The sequence below is a fragment of the Medicago sativa genome, chromosome 3 (genome assembly GCF_051527215.1).
Source record: "Medicago sativa cultivar Bolivia chromosome 3, Bolivia_mono, whole genome shotgun sequence".
In the NCBI taxonomy this organism is placed as follows: domain Eukaryota; kingdom Viridiplantae; phylum Streptophyta; class Magnoliopsida; order Fabales; family Fabaceae; genus Medicago; species Medicago sativa.
This window is the reverse complement of record NC_140751.1, coordinates 54,429,246-54,452,324: the sequence shown is the minus strand read 5'-3', so window position 1 is coordinate 54,452,324 and position 23,079 is coordinate 54,429,246. Positions and strand designations below refer to the sequence as shown.

At 33.9% G+C, this 23,079-nt stretch overlaps 1 protein-coding gene across 10 annotated transcripts; it reads left to right on the top strand.

The window, feature by feature from the left end:
• Positions 1–19,663: 19,663 nt before the first annotated feature.
• Positions 19,664–23,079, top strand: LOC146938402 (uncharacterized). Of its 10 annotated transcripts, none has more exons than XM_085752362.1 (6): positions 19,664–19,865; positions 20,487–20,700; positions 21,365–21,408; positions 21,838–22,017; positions 22,494–22,620; positions 22,722–23,079. In XM_085752362.1, the coding sequence occupies exons 4-6, from the start codon at positions 21,914–21,916 to the stop codon at positions 22,842–22,844; spliced, it is 354 nt and encodes a 117-aa protein (XP_085608488.1). In that variant the 5' UTR covers positions 19,664–19,865; positions 20,487–20,700; positions 21,365–21,408; positions 21,838–21,913; the 3' UTR covers positions 22,845–23,079. The 10 variants fall into 10 exon arrangements, with proteins under 10 accessions (XP_085608488.1, XP_085608493.1, XP_085608496.1 ...); XM_085752367.1 differs by lacking the exon at positions 19,664–19,865 and adding an exon at positions 21,166–21,271 and having other exon boundaries at positions 20,472–20,700; XM_085752370.1 differs by lacking the exon at positions 19,664–19,865 and adding an exon at positions 20,998–21,271 and having other exon boundaries at positions 20,472–20,700; positions 21,887–22,017.

Below are 23,079 nucleotides of genomic sequence, written 5' to 3'. Positions count from 1 at the left end.
AAAATAATAAAAGCAACCGACATCATGAACAATCATGAACAAATAAAAAATATGATGCAAAATTGGTTAATCATAAAATATTTGATTGACTTACAACCTATAAGGTGACACATGTTACACTCTAATTGATTTATTTTTAAAAAGTGACATTATACTCTAATTTGATTGGCTCAATACAATTCTACCTATAAAGACATATGATGATTTGTTTAACTTTGATTAGTTGAAAAAATAAAACAAAATATATTTGATTTGATTTTGGTTGAGAAAATAATCAATGATGAAGATGTTTTGCTCCATCTACTTAATCAACAATACCGGAAAAAAAAATCAACAATAATTGATTATAAATGCCATTTTCATTTTTAACAAAAGTTCCATATATATATATATATATATATATATATATATATATATTTGGTCAAAATAAAAGTTCCATATATACAACGTGAAATTAAAGTTCCATAAAAGATAAGTAAAGGTGTATATCATTTTCATATATTTTGAATTGAGATTGAAATTTGAATATGTGTATAAAAACATTGTAGAATTGTTTTGGAGAAGTAATAAATGCTAGAAGAAAAATGTAATGCCATGTGTACTTTGGCTCATAAAAGTATTATTTTTTATTATATAAAGATGTCCTCGACTAGTGTGTTAACCTGTGCCAAGCACCAGCGATATGCTACTTATTTTTAACCACTACAAATATATAATTGTTTGTTTTTTTTCTTCTATTTATCAATAAAAATTATTTACCCCGTGTTTTTTATGTATCAATTATGAATATGTGTCTCGTGTTTTTTATGTATCATGTACTAATATTTGTCTTATGTTTTTTTTAGGTGATAAGTATTTGTCATCTGTTATTTTTATATATTTATCAGTGACGAATATTTATCTCATGTTTTTTATGCATCAATGACAGATATGTGTCCCGTATTTTTTATGTGTCAGTGATAAATATGTGTCCCGTGAATTTTTTATTTTTATTTAGTGTAAAATATAGGAGAGTTGTGATTGTTTTGAAGTAGACAGAGGCTGGTGGTATTTTTTTAGGGAAATGAATGATAAGATTTTTTTTGTTAACCTTCCGGTTTTTGGTGAAAAGTTGCCTCTGTTAATTGGGATTTGGTCGAGAGGTAATAAAAGTCTGACCAATAATTTTTATTTAGAAATCGAACTCAAGTTCTCTTAAATAATTCGTCTTCAGATATCGACCATCTGAGCTCAATTGCTTGGTTAAAAATGAGGAGGTTATTATTTTTGATAGAAGGGAATGATAAATTAAAAATCAATCAAATCTATTTTTGAGGATGATTTTCAACGACCGTTTAATCCAACATATACTATCCTTAAGATGGCTGAGGACATAGATAATTGTAATCATCTGATGAATCTTCGCCATGGAGACACTATTTTTATTGGATGGAAAAGACCTCAAGAAGGATTTGTAAAGCTTAATTGTGACGGAGCTTATAAGGATACACTAGGTATAGCTGCGGGTGGTGGTCTCCTTCGTAACTCTGATGGACGATGGCTACAAGGATACTCGCGTAAAATTGGAGCTTGTGACGTTCTTAGCGCTGAGATGTGGGGGATGTACTTGGGCATGAAGCTTGCATGGAGACAGGGTTTCCACCATCTTGAAGTGGAAAGCGACTCAAAAATGTTGGTTGATATGATCATGGGGACTGTCAAATTCAAGGGTAGACCGCCTACTTTGGTGTACCGCATTCAAGAGCTTTTAAAGTTGATCTGGCATGTGCATTTCAATCATACATGGCGGGAGGGGAATAGAAGTGCCGATTGGCTAGCTAATTTTAGCTTTTCTCTTGATTCTTTTCAAATTCATGTTATGGAGACTCCTCCTACTGGGATTTCAGGTCTCCTTTTTGATGATATTTCCGGGGCTTGCATGCCTAGGAATGTTCGTGTAAACTTGTAGTTCTCTTTCTTTTTGGGCCTTGGCCCTCTTTATCTACCAAAAAAAAAAAATCAATCAAATGATTGTCATTGATTATAATTTATTGACATGTTTTTAAGATATCAAACGTTTTTTTTTTCCGAATATATCAAACATTTTTTTGTGTTAACTAGCAACAAACTTGTGGGAAGAAAAAAATTTCATTATATTTTGTTGGCTTAATTGTTCTTTTCGTCCCTCAAGTTTTTATTTAGTATCGCTTTAGTCCCTTAAGTAAAAAAAAAAAAGATTGTTTGGGTACTTTATTTTAATATTTGTGACATGTTTTGGTCCATTCCGTCAAATTAAATAAAAAAAATGTTAAGTGTGGTACACGTGTCATTTTAGAAAAAATTTCATTGCAATTTTTAAATCAAAAATTTTAATTATATTTTATTTTAATGGTCGGTGGTGAAATTTTCTTGGTGGAGAATATTGAGATAAAAAAGACAAATGTTAGTAGTCACAAAGAAAAAAACTAAATAAAATATATTCGAATAGTAGGAAACAAAAAGAAGAGTATTTTTTTTTTGACAGTCAAAAAACTTCATTCATTCAAAGGCAAAAAATAATACAATCGATTAAGAGTTGGGACATTCCCCACACCCATAAATTGAGATTAGACCTAACAATCAAGATAGTATGATACATCCTAACGATACGTCTATAAAATAAAAGGGCAACAATACTCCAAAAACAATACCCTAACAACCAGACTAATTCCTTCCACCTATGGTCCAAGATCACCAAACTTTTGAAATCCATAGTCTTTGATGTCATCCAACTCCGGAAAAAAGATTGTGTTGTTGTTCGCGCATATTGACTGTAAGTGGTGTCTGTGATAACCAATACAACCATACGTTGAAAAGTCCTATGTGAGGCTGAGAGGATGTTGAATTTGCTGATTGTCGCCATGAATTCCTTACTCATAACAAAGTACCGATAAGACGAATCCTTCACTAGCATTTCAACAAACACATGGCATGCAAACTTGAAATAAACCAACAATAACAAAAAGCAAACAAAACAGTAAATAAAATAACAGAGAATCAAATGCATGGAGCCAAACCACACTCTCAAACGGGAAGATAGCAGAGAAACCCAGATAAAACTTTTCCATGGTGGCTTTCGAGGGGGCCGTCTCGGGATCAGATCACTGGTTAATTTATGACTTGGAGGCGGTTTAGGAAGTGGCCGGACAGCTAGCGATGAAATTGATACCCATCCTGTAGCTTGATATATGCTTGTTGGAGATACAATGACAGAAGGGTAAAGGGTCGTGGTGGTTTTTTGTGAAAAGTTAAAGAGGAGCTTTGCCATGAAAAAGGAAGAAAAGGGACGGAAAACTTCTCACAGAGGAGAGACAAAATATAACTTCCCACAAGGAGAGACTTAAACAATAAACATCTCACAAGGAGAGAATAAGAAAGGATGCTTCTCACAAGGAGAGATTAAATAAAGACACTGACTTGGAGCAGCTAGATCATCAGTTGAAATTGATTTATGAGTTGTGTTGTTGAATCGATTTGGTTATGGAGGAATCGCGATTCAGAACCCTGAACCCTGGAGAAAGAATTAGCGATCGCAGAAACACCTACAAAAAGAAGAGTATTGTGATGTAAAAAATGGTAAAAAGCAAATGAAATTTTGTGATAATATATATATATATATATATATATATATATATATGTATATATATACATATACACACATATATATATATATATATATATATATATATATATATGTATATATATATATATATATATATGTCTATATATATATATGTGTCTATATATATATATATATATATATATATATATATATATATATATATGTCTGTGTGTGTGTGTGTATATATATATATATGTGTGTGTGTGTGTGTGTGTCTATATATATATATATATATATATATATATATATATATATATATATATATATATATATATATATATATATATATATATATATATATATGAGGAGGGATATATTGACTCCAAGAGTAACTCTTTTAAGTTACTCCAAATCACATCCATCCATTTTGTTTTAATCTAACCATTCTAATTAATTATTAAATTATCTATCATGGTCAAGCACTATTATATCATTTCCTTGTGGTCTACAATAAAAATGGTCTCCGTCTTCCTCCTCCCACGCCACACAATTCATAAGAAACACTTATTTGAACACATGAATTAATCCAATTCATTGGTAATTCAGCTTTTCTTTTTATGGATAAAATTTTCAGATCTCTTTGTTTTGAATGTTACAACGTGAGTGCTCCTCAATTTATGAATTACAATGTCCAACGCCATACATATCCCCGCATCAACCTCACCTTTTCAATTAGAAATTTGTACACAAAATAAAATCTGATAATTCTATGTTATTCAAAGATAAGAAGAATGAAATTATTGGGATCTAATTAAAATTTTCGAAAGTCATTAGATTTTTATGGAAGCAATAAGCTTTGTGGGAATCCAATGATATAAAATAGAGACATTGAAATTGAAGCATGGTTGTGCAAAAAAGAAATCGTGATTATTGATAATTAACGGGGAGATCTTTGAGAGCATGTTTTGAGTATTGAGGAAGAAGACCTAACTGTGTATTCATTTTTTGTGTGCTACGCCGTGACAGGGAATGATTTAATAGTGCTTGATCATGGGAGGATCATTTAATAATTAATTAGGATTGTTAGATTAAAACAAAATGGAGGGATGTGATTTGGAGTAAGTCAAAAGAGTTACTCTTGGAGTCAATATATCCCTCCTATATATATATATAGACACACACACACACACACATAGTATTTAGTGAAAAATTGAGATTGAGTGGATTAATACTTACTCCATCCGTTTCAAAATATAAGCAAAATTCACTTTTTAGGTTTATTCATTTAATGATGTATGTGGTCCATATTATGAACCACATACATCATTAAATGAATGAACCTAAAAAGTGAATTTTGCTTATATTTTGAAACGGAGGGAGTATGTTAATGGAAAGAAAAGAAGAAACTGAAATTATGAGCGCTAGACTGCCGGTAGTTTTTTTAGATAGACGAAATCGCAAATAATTATGAAACTCAAACACACAATTGGATAACCCTTTTTTTAAGATAGATGCAATGACAATTAACTATGAAATTCACAAATAAGTGGAGAGGTCGTGGTTTGAAACCCGGTTACGCCGTTCAGTCTAACAATTTCAGCATTTTACCCGTTGAGATGGAACTTGTGGACTACTAGTGTTTTTTTTTCAAGGAACCTAGTGGCTAAAAATTCATGGATAATTTTGATGTTGTAACGCCCATACTAAACGTATCTAGAAAGTTTAGCATGTGCATTAACTTGATACTGGATACATTAAAATTTACAACAATAAAACTTCAAATGAATACCTTATACAACCGTAAGCGTTCGTACAACAAGGATAAAACATAACTTGTCTAAAACATGATAAGTACGTCCTTGAAAATCCATAACATCCTGTAGCGGGTACGAACGAGCACTTGCTGAAATATCCATTCGGCTACTAGCTTGCCATACCAACCTGTTTATCTGAAACAAATAAGGATTGGGCTGAGACATAATGTCTCAGTGAGTTCTACCTAATTCTAGGCTATAGGTAACCTCGGGGAAAACCTACGGTCACCACATGTCTACAATACAACCTGGCAGTTGATTATACGTGTGTGGTCATGCTTTCCTAGACGGCCGTGCATACTAGATCCGTCGTAGGTTCTACTTAATTTATCATAGGTCTTGCTTGCATCATCCGTGTCATGGCGGAAAAAGGAAACCTAAGACTGCTATGCCAAGATACGCTAAACGCATCGAGGCCTAAACATAACATATTCATGACACGAACCTAGACCGGACGATTAGGGAAACCTAAGATTGTTTCAGTAAAACTTTCATATCTTACTCTATTTCATAAACTTGTACAGGTTCAACATCATATCATAATCATGATCATATCGTATCATACATAGTCATATTCATTCATACATAGGTGTTAGCGTTGAACAAACATATTATCTAAGTTCATTTTATGGAGAGCCCGGGTGGAGTAACCCCGAGTACAATCCCATACATAACCGATGAAAACCTAGCTAAGGCACATCGGACTCCCTCAGTGATATGCAGGCCCCCCTTGCGGAGCTTATCCCGTTCTCACGACACCTACGTCTTACATACTCATTTACCACGGATCCTTAAACGACCCTATTGTGGTAAACTACACATACATCATAGTCTTAATCATACATACAAAAAAGGTTAAATTTATACATACTTTCTCGTTTACCATGGGTCCTTGATCTACCCGTTTAGCGGTAAACTTCCTACATAGACATACTCATTCAAAGTGAACGGATTAGCTTATCTATTCACGATTTAACATGCTTGCATGGTCATTCTAATTCGTGTGCAAAGAGAATACACTAAACACTTCTCGTCTTATCATACATAGGACTCATGCTTAGCATTCTAGTTCTCGACAAACTATGTCGAGGCTCTACATTCATTCCCTTACTTAGTTCATTGATACCCGAGTAATTCGGATTAAACTCTCTTGTGTCATCCTTGCCATACATGCTAAGATTGCCATGATTTTCAATTCAAGAATCATTTGATGTTATGTGCATTGCTTAGATGTTGTTTTGGGGTTATAAAGTTGTAAAACGATAAAAGAAAGGCTTCGGATTGCACCACCGGCCCTATAATGAGCCAACAAGCCAAAAGCATGTTGGCATTGTCAGAGAGTTTCACCATTGGCGAAATGTTTCTGGGCAACGTTCTGTAAATTTCCATTCTCTTTGTTGTTTCTTGTCCATGAAGCTTCTATGATCCATGCTTGATCACCAATTGCATAAATTGTGGAAGTTTGAGGGAAGAAGATTGAAGGAAAGGGGCGGTTTCTAGAGAGAAGAAGGAGAGAATTATTTCTCTCAAAACCTAGAGAGAGAAAGAACAAGAAATTATGAAGATTTTGGCCCAAAAACCACTTATATGCCCCTTTGCGTGAAAGTACCAGAATGCCCTTCGTCTTAATCGTGTTTAATCCGACACTGATACTTAAACTCATACTTAACTGATATCGTTTGATAAATATTCTCTGCCATACTCATTTTCCATGAACATTTGTCCTCTGACACGTTTGACTAGTAATATTCCATTAGCTGACGAGCGGGATGTTACACTCTACCCCCCTTAAAAAAAATTTGTCCTCGAAATTTAGAAATTACTTACCAATCACTGTGACTAAAACCTTCCATCTTTGGTTTCAGTCATACAAGGTCTGATCATACACACTAAAAAGAGTTCGAAGTGTACTTTTCTCATCAAAACATGTAATACATTTTGTCTTAACCCGCATATGATCAAATATAGTCTTCTTAATTTTGATATCCTCCTCTAAATTTGGCATTCTACTGAAACATTGTGGCTGAAACTTACCATTACTACGTGTGGACTAGTTGTCTCAGATCCATATCTTATCCGCTTAGCATTAACTATTCGTATATGTGACTTATCATTAACTGGAACACTTAGGATTTGCCTTTCAACTGGGGTCTTAGTGGAATCCAGTTTGCCCTGCAGTGCTCGATTGCATCAAAGGCATCTTATCATGCATACACTTAATACATACATAACTTTTCTTACCGTACCTTGAAACTCATGTCTCTTAATTACGTTGGTTATCCAACGATTCTACAATTCTCTTATCTCATCTCAGAGTCTACAGAAATCTTCCGATCTCATTACGATCTCATTGCACCCGAATTCATGGGTAAATCATATCACTTGGCATGGAGAAACGAAATCAAATACGCCAATACACATGACATCCATTAACTAGTCTTTTAGTTCGCATGCTCTTGAATTCCCCGGCTTAGACCACTTGCACTTGAATACTCCCAATAGAAACTTGTACGTTTCATATGACCCTTCGAAGAACATTGTTGTTCACTTCGTCAAACCTTAATTTTCATAGTGTCTTACATACTTTCAAGTGCCGCATACTGTTAGATAATAATGATACTTGTTCTAACATTTTGTTTGAAGAAATCTTCTAAATATTGGTATACGAGTCCTTGGAACGAATAGATGCATGAATTTTAAAAGAACATTGCGAAACCAACCCATAACGGTACTTCAGAACCACAGGACGAGTCACTATATTTTTGAAAAAGGTTTACAACTCGCCCCAAGCTCGCCAATGACGAGTTGATCCTGGAGTCCGCACATCTTAAGTGAGCTTACTCGCTTACGACGTGTGTCATCGGTTTCAGAATATAAAGATATCATGTTTTTTTAAAAATAAACTTCGTTTCCAAGTCCCTTATTACCCATATTAACTTTATAAGTTATAAAATCATGGTTTGACATTATTCTAGCTAGTATCGTTATCACGTAACAAGTATGGCATAAGAGGGTATGAATCTCATCGTGCGTAACTCAAGAATCGTATTTCCTTTCGTGATAAAATTCTTAAATTTCAAAAGTAGATTCTTTCCTATTCCTTCTTAACTTATAAGTATATCTCAGACACTCATTACTGCATAACATAAATCATGTAAGATCTTTGACCCACATGACGATATCCCGTTCCCTTGCTCCAGGAACACTGAACTTAAATCTTCATAACATCATATTCGGATACCAGTTATCACACTTGTTGACTTGATCATTACTTTGAGTCGCAAGAAGAAACTTTCTGAATCTTACATGTATTTCTCTTATCATAGCACATACTCTTTCTAATTGTCTAACAGTTCTTGCGCATATTTGACATCACCAATTTAAGCAACCCGATTACTACATTTGTGATGACTCCAACCTTTCCTATCTTGCTTAGGTGAAGACACATCCATTATTCTCTTACCATACCCATCACTGACTGTATAAGTCTCATTACTTAACGTTTCAAGAACTCCTCGCTCATCTCATAATACTTCTCACGAAGATTTTTACTATCAACTACTTTACCGATTAACTTCCATTGCGCCACTCTGATTCCCACCGGTTGGCTTCAACCAATACTCTAATCCATTGAGACAAGTGAAACTTCACATTCCTTTTCCTATATGATTACCATCTTTTTGAACTCTTCTCAAGACCTTTCATGTGGCAACCAACGCCACAATCTTGCACTTCTCATTGCCTTGTAAGATTGAATCTTACGATAGACTTATCGTATTATCGTATTACCTTCCTTATGGATATATCTTGAAGGGATTTTAAGAGGGGTTTTTCAAAATTTTAATCCTAATCCCATTGAAACGGATCTTGATTAAATCATTAATCACAAATCAATCAGAACACATTCTTAAACACTTTAAGGATGATGTGTTTACCTCTTGAAGCGCAGGACCTTTGTAGCAGAATTGTTTCTGATCACGAGCAAAGAAAAACAGCGATGCCTCTACTCAGTCCACATGAACAGAGCTTCTCCGATGACCGGTGCTAGCCAATTCCAAAGGAGATTAGAGAGAATAGGTTTAGAGAGCGGCGGCTAGGTTTACTTTGTGAATTAGGTTAAGCGTTTCAACCAACAGTCAGTCAAGCTTCAACACAAGGGTTATATTTATAGAACCACTTGTGTGGTTAGCAAGACAAACACTTAAGTACACCGTACCTTACGGTGGACCACGTTTCTCTATTTTTCGTAAAATAAATAATAAAGTCATATTTAATTATTTAATTACTAATAAGTCTTACTTATTATTTTATAAATAAGTCTCACTTATTTATTTTATATATAATTCTTACTTATTTATTTCTCTCATCTATCTGTCCTTTGTGTGTCACCCTATAGGTTCTCATAACGTTGGCAATAATATTAAATCACATATTTAATATTATAAACAGTGAGCGGTATCTAGCAACACATCACTGCTACCCAAGTGACGAGAATGTCATGTGATCTGACGAAACCTTTATGTGATAATGATCATGTGTATAATTACCTTTCTGCCCTCATGTCTATATTGAACACAAGGCATAGACTGTGTCATCCCTGTCTAGTTCAAAATTGGACCCGTAGACATTTCTCCTGTTATGTAGGAGGGGCAAATTCCATCTAGGTCACTCATGTCCCTCAGCATGATTCATAGAGTACCCATCAACCAACTTTATAGTCATCCTGTTACGGACAACGTTTGAATGGTGGCAAAGCACTCGACTCCAACATCTAGGGTACATAGTGGTTTCAGGTCGAATGGTGGAATACACCACTATCACTATGAGAATATCTTATGACACTTTTCATAACTTTTACTATGTAGTATTCTCATGACGGGTCAATCCAATATAAATATTACTCCTAATATTTATATTTATGTGAAGACTTGATAACTTTTTATCCATGATCTGTGAGATGTGATCATCAGTCTACCCACATAATAGTCTCTATGCTTTAATGATATCCCTCTTCTCAATAAAGCTTGACTACGGATACTTTAAGAATAATGTCCTTATGTTTAATGGGGTCTCACAATTAAGTTATACTTAATGTTCCATAAAACAGACTAACTATTCTAGGGACTTTATTATTTTGAAACAAAACAAAATCAATAAAGAAATTCCTAGTTATTATATATTCACAATATATATTTATATCAATATCATGATACAAAGCCAAACTCAATCAACATAGATTGGCTATTAGGGCTTACTCCAACAATCTCCCACTAGCACTAAAAGCCAATCAAATATTAACTCAATATCTATTGGTCAAGTGTTAGCACCAAGCACACTCTGGGCATGATACTATTCTAGTAGATAAGGAACCCTTTCCTATGTTGGTAGGATACACTACTTTCAATTTACACTTTCGATTTTCCATCGAAAAGAAATTGAAGTGTCAAAGTATACATTTGGATCATTGGTGAGATCAAGTTTTCATTGCTTGCAAGATTTGAACCAATTTTACCTCGGACGAGATCAATAGAATCTGCAACGCAAGAAACACATGTTTTCGCTCAGTTATGAGCTAAACAATCCAAATCATATATATTTGAGATCTGTAATAGAAACAACAACTATCTGAAGCTTGTACTTTTACAAATTTCATAGTTGATATCCTAGCATAACATTTATTCCAAATCATGATCTGGATATACTGTACACCGATATGAAAGTCAACAGCATTGTAACTCATTTACAATGTTTCTTTCATCCATGTTCAAGAAACAATCCATAGTCCTTTAAGACATCCAAGGATATTCTTGAAGGTATTCTAGTGTCGAACACTATAATCAATTTTGGTACATATTAGAAATAATTTTCTAACCATGTCTTACATGTGTAGATAAATTGTTTTGGTGACTAGTATGTCATCTACATACTCCACCAAACTAATATAAATGCTCCCAGTAATCTCCTTATGTGCACAAGATTTCTTTATTAATAAAAAGTTTTCATAAAACTTCATTAATAAAATTCAACTACGAGAAGTTTTCTCTAATTCATAAATGAATTTTATAATACATCTATCTTTCTAGTATCCTTTGGATTAACGAAATCCTACATATATCAAATACATATATAAGGTTATTCCAATTAAGGAATACAACCTCGTTATCCATCTTCTAGAACATGTATTATACAACAATGGGAATTGGGATCGTTAGATTTAAGCATTACGATGATGAAATGGTTTCGTCATGATATGCATCATGAATTTCATGAAACCTTCTACAATCAATCACGTCTTAAAGGTATTCATAATAACATCCATGTCAGTTTTCTATAAGAAAACTCATATTCATCTTATAAGTCATACTCGTTTGGATGATATAACCAATATCCATATATGTTTTGAGTACATGGATTCTTTATAAGATCCCATGGCATCTAGCCACTTCTCAAAATCAGGTCATTTGCGACCTTCTAGTAAGTCAGGTGCTCATCTTCCATGAGCATCATATCACCTTGTTGAGTCATGACAAAATCATGTTTCTCATCCTAGTGTTATGACATATCAGACTCATCTAGATCATGTGCTACTCGAACTACCGATTTACCAACAACCCTTTGTTGAATCAGTTCATGTTCCATTCTGAGAGAAACAGGTATTTTGTGGTACTTGACTTAATTCAAGTTCTACATCACTCCCACTAGCTCTTGCAAAGCTATACTCCTTGAAAAGGAATACTCCAGTTCTAGCGACAAACAACTTTTGTCAAGGAAGAAGATGTAGAAATAATATCCTCTAGTTTCCTAAGGGAACCTCCACAAGTATACATTCATTTAATTTGAAGTTTAGTTTATCTAGTAAACCATATAACTTCAAATTATCATAAAGTCAAAAATAGGTACTCTTACCTCCATATCTAATATGGTGCCTTTATGATTACTCAATTAGAACTTGTGGGTGAAGAATAACTGTAATTTAATTAATTTCAAGAGTCTTTGAGTTATAATCAAACTATTTTAGATCGAGTCATGTCAAACATGAAACGATATAAATAATCATTATACTCATTAATCAAGCATTTACCATCACGACTTACTCGTATAGTCTTTATACTTTTCAAACTTATTCCTTTTACTTCATTGTTAAAATCTTTGAACAATTTCAAAGTTTTCTTGAATCGTGTCGAATACACTTTGCTTATTTACTAAATGATTTAGTAATGTTAGATGAAGTAATAGAAACAATATCTAGCAAATATGTTTAGTTCTCCATATACATCTCACATGTATATAAACTCAAATAAATTACGTGCCCTTTCACCTTTGTTGGTGACCGGTATACTAATCTATTTTGAAAGGTGGGAATCACATCCTTCAAATGATATAAAATCAAATGAATCCAATAGTCCATATCCACGGATTTTGGAATGTGAATCACACTTGTTTGTACTAAACAGTAGTGCCAATGATATACAAAAGGTTCAAATCTCATTTGATCCCTTTTTCACATATGTTATAGATCAGCTTATCAAGATCATGGAACTGAAATCCATTACTTGATTAGCACACTTGTATAGAAAACATTATTTGGATAATAGGACAACATTTGTCTTTTAATCAACTACACAATCCTTCTCTTGTCAATACACGATTTAGGACATAATGCTTCTATATTATATGGAATTTCATAACAATTATTTGGTTCCATATCAAGTTAAGATTAATTCCAAGCATAAGCTCTTAAAGTCAATGAAACTATTTGTTCCATTCTAGACGTAGGTGGACTTCACTTATAGTTAATGCTCTACTTCTTTAAAACTCTATATTTCATCAAATATAAAATTAATCATCAAGTATCATATACTTATGATGCAGAAGTAGAAATTTAACTTTATATAACTATATGGGTAAATAAGAAGTCTTACTTCTTTCTTATTTTGACTCTTTCAAAACTACGAGCAATTTTGTTTTTCAACTTTTGAAATAATTGCTTCCTTATTTAGCAACAATGTTTAACCTTCCAAGGTAGAGAAACAAAGTTTGAATTTTATTCTTATCTGTTTCCATCTACTTGATATGCTGAAACTCTTTATCTTATCTTGCAGTTATAACATTGAGGTTAATGGTCATATCATTATCCATTGTCGTTACCACTATGAGATATCATATATCCACTCAATCGACCTGATGCGTCTGATAAGCATTTTTTTTCGAATTTAGATATAGAAAGTTGCTAGGAAATGGTTGCTCGAAATTATTCAGTTTTTCTTATTCTTAAGAACAATTCTTAATTTTGTACCAATTCAGAAACTCCTTTCAGAAGATTTTGTTCTTCATAAGAACATTTAACAGTATAATAAAAATGTATATGCTGAAGAAATTCTAAATACAGAAAATAAATAAAATAAATGTATCATGATTTAAAAACATAATTAATTAGGTCTTTAATTAAATATGCTCCCACTATTTTACTCAAATCAAATGACCTTCAACATTTGAATCGGAAAATCTCATTGGAATTTTCTAGTGGGTTGAAATTCATATTTCACCTTGCTTTAAGTCAACGGGGGCTGTACTCAAAACTCAGTTATTTAGGTAGGAACTCCTTCCAATTGTATCTCATACAACTTTCAAATCATTTGAGTGAATAACTCCTTTCTCTAATCTATCATATAGATGTTCCCAAATATAGCTTCTAAATTTATTCTAATCTTATTAAAATTAATTTAGTTAAGTTAAACCCAAAAGAATAACACTTGGGTAAATTGGATTACCGCACCGCAACTTACTAGTATAAAATATGCGCTTCACGGAGGCAAAACCCACATATTCGATATTAGTCTTGAAGGGTGTTAAACTTTTGGAAAGCATTGAACTTAATATTTCATTTGAAGTAAATATATATATTTTAATCTTATTAAAATAATCTAGTTAAGTTAGATCCAAAAATAACAATCGGTAAATAGAATTACCGCACCACAACTTACTAGTATAGAAAGTGCACTTCACGGAGGCGAAACCTACACATTTCGATATTAGTCTTGAAGTGTGTTTGATAGGGCCAAACCGCAAGTGCACGGCCTATCGAAGTAATAGTAGTAAGAAGAGTATCGTTCCGCTAGGGAGTTGTGAATTCAATTAACTTTTAGAGAATGATTAGAAGAGAGAAAAGTTTATAAAAAGGGGGTTTAATTGCTGAAAGTAAATAACAATAATAATAAAGGGCCTCGGGATCATTGGTTCATCATAATGACTAATCCTTCACTAGACAAGACCTAAACATCTAATTTCATGGTTTACACACTAATTTCTAAAGACCGGTTTCCCTTAGCCCCTCACCTTTCCGATGAAAGTCCGATGAGAGTTTACTTCTAGCAACCAAGCCTATTTCGCTGACATGATTACTAGAAGATGCATAGAGGATTGAAACTACTCTTTGCCTCAATAATTGCAAAGACTATTTCACTGTTTTGCAATTATTGTCCAGATTCACTTGTTCCAACATCAAGACTCCGCTCTCGCTTTATGAATTGATGTTTGGGATGATGGATTAACGATTATCAAACCCTCCGCTTTCGCTTCCACAGTTTGATAATTGTTAATCCACATTACAACGGTGAATCTGGATTAGAAATTAGGGTTACATAGAAATTAGGGTTTAGGCTTGTTTTGTTTAGGATTGAGTCATTAGACTCCCCAACAATCCCAAGACGAAGAAGTCTACTCACCCATGTTCATCGTAGACATGGGGGAAGAAGAGAGATAAACAGTAAAATAAATTGCAAAGAAAGTAAAAAGGAAATAAATACTTTTTATTGAAATAATAACTGAAGTAAACAAAGTAAAGCATGAATGTTTATGGTGGAGAGCTACTCTATTTATAGCTTTACATCTGACTTAGAAACTAAGCAACTAAAAGGATAAAATGGTAAAGCTGCAACAGGGTAACTTGGGCTTGAAGAAAAGCAGCAAAAGTGGACTCTGGGATCGCGCACGGCCGTGCCACATGTTGGCACGGGCCGTGCCAAGCTTCTGGTAAGGGGAGATTATATTTTTGCCCCGTATCTTCGTATTCTTGCGCTGTATTTGCTCCAGTCCTCTTTCTTTTGCTCCAAGGCACCTTCCACCATATATTCATTCCTAAAATAAAATATTCTAAAAGAAAATAAAATGCAATAAAATAAAATCAAATCTAAAATAAAACTAAACTAAATAAGGCAATAAATTAGACTATCTATGACTCATCAGTGTTATACTTTGAAAACAATTTACTTCATATTCTATTTGAAGGATTTTTATTTAGTTTAATCTCACCGACATGTGTATCTCATACACGCGTCTTTAAAGATGCATGGCATTCATGCTCATAGAAAGCAAGTATATAAAACATCTAAAACATACATGCTAACATACATCTAAAACATGTTAAGCATACATCACATACATGCGTTAAGTAAACATACATTTCATGCATCACATACATAAAATAAATTAGGTAGTATGGTTATGACCTCCTAATGCCTAAGAATTAAATAAACTACTTTATTACAATTCTTTGACCCACAAACAAACTTCACAAGCTTTTCCATCGGAATCATCTTTTGGCGCCGTCTTCTATTCATCCACGACGATGTTGGTATGCGGGCCATTGCGAAGAATTATTTTGAAGAACTGTTTGAAGGGCACCATAGTGTCCGCTCTCCGGTGATTAATTTACTTAATGAGGTGATTGATGACGAGGACAATGCACAGTTAACATCCCCTTTTTGTAGAGAGGAATTCAAGGAAGCAATGTTTTCCATGCAACCTGACAAGTGTCCGGGTCCTGACGGTTTCAATCCGGGATTCTATCAACTTTTCTGGACAGTTTGCAGTGAGGATATTTTCAATGAGTGCTGTCAGTGGATGAATGATGGACAATTTCCTCCATCTCTGAATTCCACAAACATAGCTCTAATTCCAAAAGGTACAGATCAAAAAACCATGAAGGACTCGAGACCCATAGCTTTGTGTAATGTTCTTTACAAACTATTGTCGAAGGTTCTGGCTAATCGTCTAAAGAAAATTCTGCACAAATGTATTGCCGACTCACAGTCAGCTTTTGTTCCTGGAAGATCCATTCTGGATAATGCATTAGTTGCTATTGAATTGGTTCACTACATGAAGACGAAGACAAAGGGCAAAGAGAAAAGTGTGGCGCTGAAGTTAGATATAAGCAAGGCCTACGACAGAATTGATTGGGCTTACCTCAGAGATGTCATGAGCAAAATGGGGTTCTCAGGGAAATGGATCCAATGGATCATGATGTGTGTTGAAACAGTTGACTATTCTGTCATCATGAATAAAGAGATGGTTGGCCCTATTATCCCAGGTCGCGGATTAAGACAAGGTGATCCGTTATCACCTTATCTCTTCATTCTTTGCGCCGAAGGTTTATCAGCGTTAATCAGGAATGCTGAAAGCAGAGGGGAACTTCAAGGTGTTCGTGTTTGTCGCAATGCTCCTAGAGTATCTCACTTACTGTTCGCTGATGATTGCTTTTTGTTTTTTCAAGCGAATGTACATCAGGCGACCGTAATGAAACAGATATTGACTCAATATGAGGAAGCATCAGGTCAAGCAATTAGCCTCCCTAAGTCTGAAATATTTTATAGCAGGAACGTTGAAGATCCAATTCAACAAACCATCACTAATATTTTGGGAGTAAGAGCGGTCTTAAAGACAGGTAAATATCTCGGCTTACCTTCAATGATAGGGCGCAGTAAAAAAGCAACTTTCACCTTCATTAAGGATAGAGTGTGGCAGAAGATTAGTAGTTGGAGTAGTAAATGTTTGTCCAAAGCAGGTAGGGAAGTCATGATCAAATCTGTTCTTCAAGCCATCCCGTCGTATGTCATGAGTATCTTTAGGTTACCGAATACACTTTTGGATGAAATTGAAAAGATGATGAACAATTTCTGGTGGGGTCATGGTGGCACAAGCAATAGAGGTCTAAATTGGCTATCCTGGGAAAAACTTTATGTTCATAAGAATAATGGTGGTATGAGCTTCAAGGATTTGGCAGCTTTTAATGTGGCAATGCTTGGTAAGCAAGGGTGGCAACTACAAACTAATCCGGAAAGTCTCGTCTCAAAAATCTTTAAAGCTAGATACTACCCGAATAGTAGTTATCTAGATGCCAAATTAGGTCATAACCCTAGCTTTGTTTGGCGTAGCATACATAGCGCAAAAGTGGTGGTTCGACAAGGAGCGAGGTGGAAAATTGTCACTGGTTTTAATATTCCTATCATCAGCGAACCATGGATTGGGTCAGGATCCAGTATCCCCCCGTTGGTGATGACATGTTGGCTCTTCAACCTTACTCCGTGGGACATCTAATTGATCAAGAGGTGAAAGCTTGGAATGAGCCGTTGGTCCGTCAGTTATTTCCAGTAGAGACGGCCCTAAACATCTTAAACACCTCTCTCCATCCTCAGGTCCAGATGGATAAATTGATATGGAAGGCAGAGAAGAATGGACACTACTCAGTAAGAAGTGCATATCGTTTATGTATTGAAGAGGTTATAAATAATGATCACTTGCGCAAACCTGGTTATTGGAGTGGTATCTGGAGACTGAAAGTACCCCCCAAAGTCAAGAATTTGGATATGAGAATTTGTAGAGATTGTTTTCCAACTCGAGTGAAACTACGAAGCAGAGGTGTTAGCTGTCCTTCAGAGTGTGTTAGGTGTGAAGACCCCCATGAAGATAGTTACCACATTCTTTTTCACTGCCCAATAGCAATTGAAATTTGGCAGACAGCGAATATGTGGCATTTGATTTCTCCGTTCTTGAATCAGTTTGATAATGCACCTGATATTATATTCAACTTATTGCAAAAACTGCCTGCAGCTCAAATGGAGTATATTGTTACTATTATGTGGAGTATTTGGAAGGCTAGGAATCTCAAGTTATGGCAACAGGTGTTAGATTCGACTGTAACAATTATGGAAAGAGCAAGACACTTATTAGAAGGCTGGCGAACTGCCAATCGTAAGAAGGTACCTATAAGGCATGACAACTCAACTTCCATTCCGAGCTCTTCCAACAATATGGATGCAACTCTTCGTTGGACGAAACCAACAAGTGGAAGATTCAAGTGCAATGTAGATGCCTCCTTTCCAAACGCCACAAACAAAGTTGGAATTGGAATGTGCATCCGAGACTCAGATGGGAATCATATCCGTTCTAAAACCATGTGGTTCAGTCCAGCTTGTTCCACAGATGTTGGGGAGGCCCTAGGATTATTTCATGCAATTCGGTGGATACATGAACTTCAACTCACAAATGTTGACTTCGAAGTTGACTCTAAAAAAGTCGCTGATTATTTCAACAATGGCCGAGGAGATATCACCGAGTTTGGGTCCATCATGGAAAGTAGTATCTACTTCCTTAACAACTTTTTAACAAACTCTCATGTCGAGTTTATTAGGAGGCAAGCAAATGAGGTTGCTCATACTTTAGCTAAGGCAGCCACATCTAGTACTAGCTTCCAAATCTTTGATGATATTCCAACTTGTATTACTAATCTGATTTTTAATGAAATGATATAATTTAATTTCTCTCAAAAAAAAAAGTTAAAATAGAATACGCTGTTTGAATAGGATCAAAACCAAAATGCAGGTATTGCGCTCACATTAAACTGATTTGTATCCAAATATTATTTGAATCAATTGTATTTAATTTTTGAATCAAATTCAAAAACTAGAATATTATTTGAATCAATTTTATTTAATTTTGAATCAAATTCAAAAACTAAATAGAGATAAAAATGATATCAAATAAATGTCTTCAAATAAATATGGAAAGAATCAATTTGGTTCTTGTTTCAGTTTCAAAGCCAATAAAAGAAAGCAAAAAAAAAAAATTAGTTCTTAATTTGAAAATATCCAACATATCGGTTTGACTATCAACACCAATATCATGAGATTTTTGTGAAACATGAACCATTCAAAGGAACCAATCTGTGTCAATACTATTCCTAACATCTTGGCAAACATATCACATATGTATTATCCAAACAAAAGGAACCGATTTGCTTTCATACATATCATATATGTATTTTCCTCTTGAATCAAAACAAATTGATCACTTAAACGTATATACATGAATTTCTGAAAACTCCTTTTCATTGCCAAGTTAGTCAAATTAAAGGAAATTAAAAGCTGATCAATTATCAATCAATGTCAATTAATATATAAAATAATTCCATATTTGTTTGCAATATTCACTACTAGAATTTATCGATTTTCCTGCGGATTTTCCTGCGGAATATAATCCGCAGGAATACTTGCGGAATTTCCTGCTGTTTTCGATTCAATGAGGACATTTCCTGCGGATCCAATAACCGCATTAACTTCCACAGGTAACGCTAACTTTTGCTGAGGATTTTGCTGCGGAAGTTATTGGTCACCTTTCCTGCGGAACTTCCTGCGGTATTTCATGCGGAATTTCCTGCGGAAATTTTATTTTTTATTTTTTTAATTTCTTCATGAATTTTTTTTGACAGAATTTCTTTATGAAACTTTAAAAATTGAAAGATTTTGAGTATATTATTTTTTTCTCTTTACATAGTGAACATGGACGCTATAATTTTAAATTTAAGTTCAAATAAAATATCAAACTATTTGTCTATTGTGATTATTTTTTCATAAATATTCAATGTTAATATAAGTGATTATTTTTTCATAAATATTCAATGTTAATATATTTTGAAAAATAATATTATTTTGACATATTTGTTTGCTGTAAGAAAATTAATAAATTTTGTTGAAAAGTAAATTAATAATTTTGTATGTTCTTTTTAAAAAAGAATAGTGTATTTTTATATTTAAAAATGAGTAGTGTATATTTATAACTTATACAAAAAAAATAAGCCCATTAAATCTCAACAAAATAGTATTTTGTGTTGGGAATGAGAAAAAATGGTGTGAGAAGAGCAATTCACTTTAATCTCCTTTCAGAGACATATAAGCCCATTTATCTTTAAGTCCGTTTAATCTTTCAGACATAACAAAAAAAAAATGCTCCTATCTTTCTCCATTGCAATTTTTCAGACCAAACGCGATTTTTCTGATCTGAAGGAAGAACGATGGATTCCGTTGAAGCTCGAAAATGGCAATTGAAGTTCCATTGAAGCTCGTTGAAGCTCCATTGAAGCTCGTTGAAGCTCTCTTCTCTGCAACGTAGCCGTTTTCACTTCGCAAATTTCATCGAAAGCTCCGATTGAAGCTCTCTTCTCTGCAACGTAGTCGTTTTCTCTCTCATAAGGTATTTCGATTGCTTCGAAAACTCTTGATTAGGGTTTATACTCTCAAACCCTAAGGATTCTATATTCAATTGTCATAACTTTTGCTAAATTTGTTTGATTAATTCCAAATTCTGTTTTCGTATCACTCATTCATTAGATTTTCTAGTTATGTTGATATCACATTTCAAATTATCTGATATTGCTATCTCAGGGACTGTTTGGATTGTTTCCGTTTAAACTTATTTAGTGGAATACTTGACTTTATGTAGTGGAATAAGTTTTGTAGTTTAATAATTGACTTATTTGACTTTTCTCAGGGCATGTTTGGCTGTCTTATGAAAACTGTTTACGTCATTAATCATAAGTTGTTTGGCAGATTGATCAAACCATGTAAAGTTTCATTAGGTCAAACCCAAAATTTAAGAGCCTTTAGAATTCAGGTGTTGATTTGCGTAGTTTGAACGAATGCTGCTCTGTTGTTTTAGCTTCTGGATCAACTAAATTTCAACTAGGCTGATTTTCAACTAGATGTTAATATTGTACATGCTGCGTTAATATTCTTTATAATCCGATCTGAAACTACTCGCTCAGGTTATTCCGATCTGAAACTACTTGTCGATTTAATTGATTTTTTGATTTAAGTTGAATTGATTTTTTTGTTTTATCTGTGAACAAAAATTTCAGGTAATGTGAATTGATTTGAAGCTGTTTAAGGAAACAAATCTCAGGTACCTCGAAATTTTTTTGTTGATAAATTTGTACAGTACAAGTTGAAGTTGATTGGCTTATAGGTAGTGTTTTACCTATGAGTTTGGTATCTCAGGGCCTGTTTGGACTGTTTCAGTTTACTTATTTGAACTTATTTACTGGAATAATTGACTTATTTGACTTTATGTAGTGGAATAAGTTTGGTAGTTGAATAATTGACTTATTTTACTTATCTCAGGGCCTGTTTGGCTATTTTTAGAGAACTTATGAAAACGGTTTACGTCATTAATCATAAGTTGTTTGGCAGATTGATTAAAAAGTTAGTAGCTGCATGCATCACCTTGCTTTATTCTATTGTTGTGTATAATTTTGTTTCTTGCTCAGACACAAGAGCCTTAGGTACTTAGCTTTCTATCTATTTTTTTGAACTTGGCTCTGCATAATTTCAGTTTTTAATGACAAAGTGCAAACAATGTTCATTTGCACATAGTAGTTCAGTTGTGGTAGGTACTATGTGTCCTTGCAATGTGTACATTTCAAGTTATGGTCAATAGAGCTCCATCTTCAGCTAGCCATGTTAGTGGAGACACCGTTGGTACTAAAATACCAATAATTCCAGATGGTGATGGGTGAGTTTGTTGCTCCCATATAATAATGATTATTTGGCTAATATAAATATGGCTGACACATGATTCTGTTAACTTTCCTTTTGGATCAAGTAACAATGCAAGACTGTTGTGCTTGTGGTATTATGATTTTAGTGGTGAAATCTAGAAATTCATATTATTATTTTTCGTGTACATTATATTCTGGAGTTAACTTTTCTAACATTCTAGCTGTTTAAACTGTAAGATTAAGAGAAATTAAGAATCTTTAGTTGCTGAACAGGCTATATATGGTGTGACGATTAGATGCTTGTAGACTCAATAAGATATTACACAAAATATGATATGTTGAAACTATAAATGTTTGTATTTTGAATTAATATCTCTAAGGCTTTGGAACATGGTTGGATGAGTTTTTTCCTGATAAAATATTGGTGGTGCAAGTAGTTAGTTGTGTTGGTAATTTAAGACCTTTGAGTTGTTTGAAACACATTTTTCAGGTTTGATCACCACACATTGGTAGTTAAAGAAATTGCTCACATTATACGGTCTCAATTAGAAGAGGGAAAACCGTCATGGAAGCAATTATCAGGAAATCACCGAGATGATTTCTTTGACTCATTCATGGTAATTATCAACTAAGTTTCTGATTATGACATTACAGAACCTCTTTAGAACAGATTTAAGTAAATAATGTTTGAACTTTTTTTCTTATCTGATTATTACAGAAAAAGTTTACATGGCAACCAGAGCATAAGGTAAAAGTGCGAAAAAACTTTGAAATAAGGGGTGCAGCAAAGATGTCTCAGTTGATGCAAGAAGTTCGGAAAAGTAGATTGAGTCAAAGTTGAAGGAGGCAACTACAAGGCTTAAGCAACAATTGGCAGAAGAGCAAGCTGCGAGACTAAGAGCAGAAGACATTGCAAATTCCATAACATGCATCATGACAAGTTTTGTAACTAGAATGTTGTCATATTTTAGTGTTTGTTGAAATGTTTATTATGCATATTTTGCAGCTTCATAGTGATGAAGACTTTGTATTTTATGACTAGTGTTTTTGTTACAAAGAACAAGTTTTTATTGCCA

What these genes read in the sequence shown, in the direction of transcription:
- LOC146938402 (XM_085752362.1), top strand. Translation starts at nt 21,914, where the DNA reads ATGTGTACATTTCAAGTTATGGTCAATAGAGCTCCATCTTCAGCTAGC. An exon ending in ATAATTCCAGATGGTGATGG is followed by an intron (nt 22,018 to 22,493) that starts GTGAGTTTGTTG and finishes CACATTTTTCAG; the next exon opens with GTTTGATCACCACACATTGG. An exon ending in ATTTCTTTGACTCATTCATG is followed by an intron (nt 22,621 to 22,721) that starts GTAATTATCAAC and finishes TGATTATTACAG; the next exon opens with AAAAAGTTTACATGGCAACC.